The following is a 6073-nucleotide window of genomic DNA, read 5'->3' on the forward strand; positions in this document are numbered from 1 at the left end:
ACTACATGGAATTATACCAATAATACAGCTAAGCACCAACATATTAAAATTGAATCTGTAAATTATATTTATGAAAAGTGAATTGATTGCTGTGATTAATTTTTCTCTAGTATCATTAGAGCTTCTTAAAATATCAGTATTATTGTATTCAAACGAATAATAGGCCTCGATCTCTGTTATTATAGGGACAGTTATGAGAAATTGTACACTAATTAGCGTGAAGTTATAAACCCCTCCCTATGCACCCACTCCGCGCGATCATTGGCTAATCCAGGGAGCTGTCAGAAATGCAGAGCACGCCCCTAACTCTAACGCCAAGAATATAAGTTTGTTCGTTCCACAGCATCAGCAAGAGTTAGCAGGGTGCATTAGGATAGAGATTGGGGAAAGATAACCACATTCCTACACTAAAATCTAACCGTCGTTTTAAGGATACTTGTACTTTTTGCCCAAAGTTTCTGTTAACCTCGAACGTTTGTGACAAATACAGAGCCAGGAGAATAATTGTTACAAAGTTGGTCTTGGAATTTGACAGTGAGATAGAGATGGAGTTGTCGGATATTTCGTTCCCTATCACCTCCACTGATGACTTTTATGATGACCCCTGCTTCAACACCAGCGACATGCATTTTTTCGAAGACATGGACCCCCGGCTAGTCCATGTGGGTCTCCTCAAGCCGGACGACCACCATCACAACGAAGACGAGCACATCAGGGCCCCAAGTGGGCACCACCAAGCCGGTAGGTGCCTCCTCTGGGCATGCAAAGCCTGCAAGAGGAAAACCACCAACACTGACCGGAGGAAGGCTGCTACCATGCGGGAGAGGAGGAGACTGGGCAAGGTCAACGACGCCTTCGAGAACCTGAAGAGATGCACGTCGAACAACCCCAACCAGAGGCTTCCAAAGGTGGAGATCCTGAGAAATGCCATCAGCTACATCGAGTCTCTGCAGTCTCTGCTCAGGGGCCAGGACGGCGAAAACTACTACCCCTTGCTGGAGCACTACAATGGGGACTCTGACGCATCCAGCCCACGGTCCAACTGCTCAGATGGAATGGTGAGTTCGTGCATGTTGACCTCAGTGTCTATGGGCATGTCCACAAAATTTCGGTCGTTTTTTATTACATAAAACATATATTTTCAGGTCTATATAAATACATTTAGTAGGTCTATTCCATTTTATTTGTATATATTATTTTATACATAGGTTTATAGTTTGAGATATTGATTTATATGTCTATGGTTTGACATATCATTCCAAAAGTTGACAGAACACAACATGTGTTATTGTATTGCTCGAATTCTTAGATTTCATATTTTTTTCTCCAGATGGACTATAATGCCCGGACGTGCACGTCCGCAAGACGAAGCAGCTATGACAGCTCTTATTTCACCGAGACTCCAAATGGTAAGTTATTATTTTAGTGTTATATTATTGTGACTTGTTATAGGCCCAGACTTTTATTATACGGTTTTAAAAGTACGTTTTCTTCAGCAGCTCTTCTTCAGTAGCCCAATGCTCAAGACTCAAGACAGACATTATTTGACATTTAGACAATGTTACTAGTTTATATTTTCTCTGATGTTTTCTTGACCTTTGTTGCAGCTGATGCCAGAAGCAACAAGAACGCTGTCATCTCCAGTTTGGATTGTCTTTCCAGCATCGTGGAGAGAATCTCAACAGACAAGTCCGCGTGCACTATGTTATCAGTTCAGGAGGGTAGCCCCTGCTCTCCCCAAGAGGGATCTATCCTGAGCGAGACAGGAGCAACCGTGCCGTCACCGACCAAGTGCCCACAGCCCTCCCATGACCCGGTCTACCAAGTGCTATGAAAATGAATCGATTCATGTAAATGAGGAAAACAACAAAAGGACAGGGTTGCAGAATGTTGCTGTAGTAGAAGGATAGGATGGCAAAGTTGCCATCCTTAATAGAAAGGTTTAAATTCTTGGCATCCCATGGTCACGTTTTATAAGATATAATTTACCGATTTATTTATGTAAGTGTAATCGTATATGAAATATTTGACCACTTTCTTTCCCTTGCCATTTGTATTGTTTATGACAATACAGGACCATTTTTGTATAGGCCTATGTGTAAATAAGAGTTGATTAGTTTTTTTTTAAAGAAACGAAAAAAGGTTTTTAATGTATTTAATTTTGCCTGTTTATATTCAGGGGCGCTTGGTTTGTTTGTTGTGAGACATTTTTAACTTTATATTTATACATCTTAAAATTTGTGAAAGTCGTTCGATGTTATTATAAATAAATGACTATGACTATTTATACAAAACATGATTCATCATTTACTCTATTGCTTTGCCAAGATAACTGAATGTGTTTTGCCTGGCATATTTAACCTGAGGAACAAAGAATATAATGCAATATTGACATTCTAAAATATCTTCAAAATACTGAAGCATATTATACTGTATGAAGCATATTATATTATAATATTAGGCCTATTGTAAATTGGGCTATTTTTCGCGACTTATACTGGATCCACATAATGTACAAAATATATTAAAATGTTCACATCCATTTGATTACAAAATAAAACAAAATATAGGACGCAATAGTATATGATCAGATATAAATTATTTTTTATACTTAGTCCATGTCATAGGCCTATCATATGTAACGTTTCAACGCATGAACTATGATGGGAAGATTATAGTTTCTAAAATATTAATGTTTCTCCCAAACAGAAGACAACTGCATTGGTACCAATATATTTGTTGCTGTATCAAATTCAATTTCCCTGTAGGCCTATATATTAAGTAACACCTAACTTTACAAGACCCACACTACTCCTTTCCACAACAGCAGCAATTACAATTTCCAAGGGTACATCATGAGGTTGGAGTAAGATCTTTCAGATACAAAGGCCCAACTGACTGGAACAATTTACCTATAGAAATCAGGGTATTACAATCACACAGTGAATTTAACTAATAAAACATCAGCATGTGAAGATATTTGTAAATATGTATATATTATAGGTACTTCGTTTTTTTAGTTGTATTAGTAGATGTAGCAGTAGTTGTTAAAACATATTTTTTATCCTGTTAATGTACGTTTTTTATAATTATAATTATAATTATTTCATTGTTATTATTTATAGTAATGTTTTATTCGGGCACTATTGAAAACGAGAATGGTGCATCTCAAGAGATTTTATACTGCAAAATGTCAAATAAATAAATACAATTATAGGCTTTGGCCTAAATTAAACACATCTAATGACCCAAATTACCCACAGATAAGACATACACAGTTGCCATAAAATAATCTGTCTAAAACATTATTTTATATAAGAGAGAGTTCATTTAAGGGATATTAGGCCTATCAACTCAGGGCCAAATACTTCCTAGTGTGCGTGCAACTCCAACTGTTGCATAAATCATGCATCGATGTCAAATGGAGATTTACGCAAAAATCCATGTTATGCGCGCATGTTTCATACAAAACAAATGTTGTTTAGCAGTAACACATCATTTGAAATTATCACGAAGGTTTCCTCTTTTGCAATTCACAAAAATAAATAGACAGACAGTATAGGCCTAGTCTGTAGGCTACAAAACTGTTTTATGCTCTCCATTCTATTATGACATTTACATATCTGTATTCGTGAATGAATTTCTAAAAGAAAACCCTACTCATATTTATATTAAATATGCACGCAACGAATAAAAGTAATTTACATGTATTTAAAATAAACCAAGAAAACTTGTTTTAATGATATCCCTAAAAAACGATTTTAACACATGCATGTTGTTCCGTGTCTGACATTTAACTATACAAATATAAATAGGTCTACAAAGCACAAACAACATTGGGCCCGATAAGGTCTATATTTTAAAGATTATAGCCAATAAGGATACATATAATTTGATGGAAAAGTATTATGAGCTGTGTTAACATAGTTGTTTTTGTTATTTCTTGTATTGTTCAAAAGTGAACGACAGTAAACATCTTGAACAGAAGTGAAAGGGAAAATAAGTCTGTGTTTTTTGGCTGACGAGTGTGCATAGTGAGTTGCTTGCCTCATGGGTCTAGAGGCCTACCCATACTATTATTAGTAGTAATTATATTTCCATGAGTAGGCCTACAGTCAGGGCAGACAATAACATTTGAACAGAGAGAGCAGCAGCGTCATCACGAGTTCACATTGTGTACTGCAGTGCAGAAGCCCGGAGCAATTTTCAACTAGGCCAACAAGGCTACAGGGATGTTGCAAGATTGTCCATTTAAGCCTTCTCTAAAGAAACTACACTCTAAAATTAAAAGGTTCCTGGAATATCCTTTAGGGGTTCTTCAAATTGAAACTGTGGGGGAACCCCTATAAGTTCTTCAAATAACCATTTTTAATGGATCCTCGAAGAACCTTTTGAAGAACCTTTTGGGTTCTCCCCTATTATTAGTATTAATATGCATAACAATAACACAATATTTTAGTTGTCAGTGTTTATTATGATTTTAGTGGCAGAGCAGAATAAAAAAGTCAAAATATGAGGTAAACTCCCAGCAGAGCCCCAAGTCCAATGGGTATGTCCTCTGGCGTGTTGATGTTAATGTGTTGATGTTTTCCGTATCCATAGCCAGAATGATTTTGCAGTGCATGGTGATCGAACAGGTTTCCTGTTATATACATCAGAGGTGTAGGGCGGGTGAAGTCTGTGAATCCAAAAAATAGTAATTATACCGATGTTTAACAAAACATGCACACAACAGTTAATGTGTTGATGTGTTGATACCTTGGTTTTTGTGGTAAATGTGAATGAAAAAAACTGTTTTGATAATGTTTTTCATGCACATACCTTGTCCATAATGTAGAGGCCTATGGGATTTTCATTGAAGAGGTAAGGGAGGAGGATGGTACATGTGATCTGCATAACGTACCAATATCAATTGACATACCTTTGTCTGTATACCTGCAGACATAGACACAAAAGTGAGCAGTTCAGTCATCTGCACCCAATACAGCTAGCCTTCAACATATTCTTATAGCATACATATTCTTACCTCTTTGTTGAGTGATATCCATTGAATTGTGTCCATTTTCTGTTTTAGAAGATTTGCACAAACATGAAAAGGTAGACGGTATCATTATAAAACAATATCAATTTAGATCATATAAGGGACAAACCTTACTTGAAATTGAGGAGATCTTTACATTTTTCAGTTAAGTGCCTGCACATGCTGTCCTTTCAAATTCAAATCCAAATGTTTCAGTTGGGCAGTTAGGTTCTTGCAAGAACCCCCACCTCCTATGGGGTTCTTGGAAGAACCTTTTGGGGGCAATTTTCAGTGCCAAGAACCCTAAGGTTCTTCGAAGAACTTTGAGGATCTTAGAAGAACCCTTGTTGGACCCCTAATCTTTAGAGTGTAGACCCATAGCACTCTCAGTTGTATAACAATAGACCAGTAGGCAACTCACTATGGCGGGCTGGCGGCACAATCTAATGGTGTCGCGCTCTTCTGAGAGAGGAACAGTTGGCTGGCTGTAACCAATGATTTATATATTAACTAGATTACTTATTCTTCATTCTTCTTCATGATTGGCTGATCCCTCCTGATGACTTGGTTGGACATGACTCCTACACCAGGAGGGATCTGCCAATTAAGTTGGAAGTCCCACCCAGTTGACTACATTAAAATGGTGGAAGCCCTCAATGGCGCTGTCCATGATAATACGACCTTTTGGCCACTACACTAGAGCCCTCTATCACTCCCTATGGTTGAAGCCACCATGCCTCCGTCTTGGCACTCCCCCACCATTGTACAACATATTTAGGAAGAAATGCATTTATTAATGTCTACATTCGTTTTTGCCACATTTTTTGTACTACAGACAACTTAATGCATTCTTTTAAATGATATTAGGTGAGCTAAACATAAAAATTTAAAATTTAAAAAAGTAACAAATGTTGTTCCTTAAAGTAAAAAAAAAATTAAATTACGAATGTTACTGTCCCCACTACAACAACAACAAAAATACTTAAAACATTTAATTATGTCCTTGAAATATTTAATTGAAATACTGTAGAATTCCATTCATTCATATGGAGG

General features: G+C 37.0%; 1 protein-coding gene across 1 annotated transcript; it reads left to right on the forward strand.

Annotated features, from left to right (window-relative positions):
- Positions 1–545: 545 nt before the first annotated feature.
- On the forward strand, positions 546–1834 carry myod1 (myogenic differentiation 1; the record flags this gene model as incomplete). The annotated part of the gene is made up of 3 exons (XM_084168538.1): positions 546–1058; positions 1331–1409; positions 1608–1834. 3 exons carry the CDS (start codon positions 546–548, stop codon positions 1832–1834), a joined length of 819 nt encoding a protein of 272 aa, XP_084024664.1.
- Between the last annotated feature and the right edge of the window lie 4239 nt (positions 1835–6073).

This window comes from Coregonus lavaretus, assembly GCF_964263955.1.
Source record: "Coregonus lavaretus genome assembly, chromosome: 9".
Taxonomy (NCBI): domain Eukaryota; kingdom Metazoa; phylum Chordata; class Actinopteri; order Salmoniformes; family Salmonidae; genus Coregonus; species Coregonus lavaretus.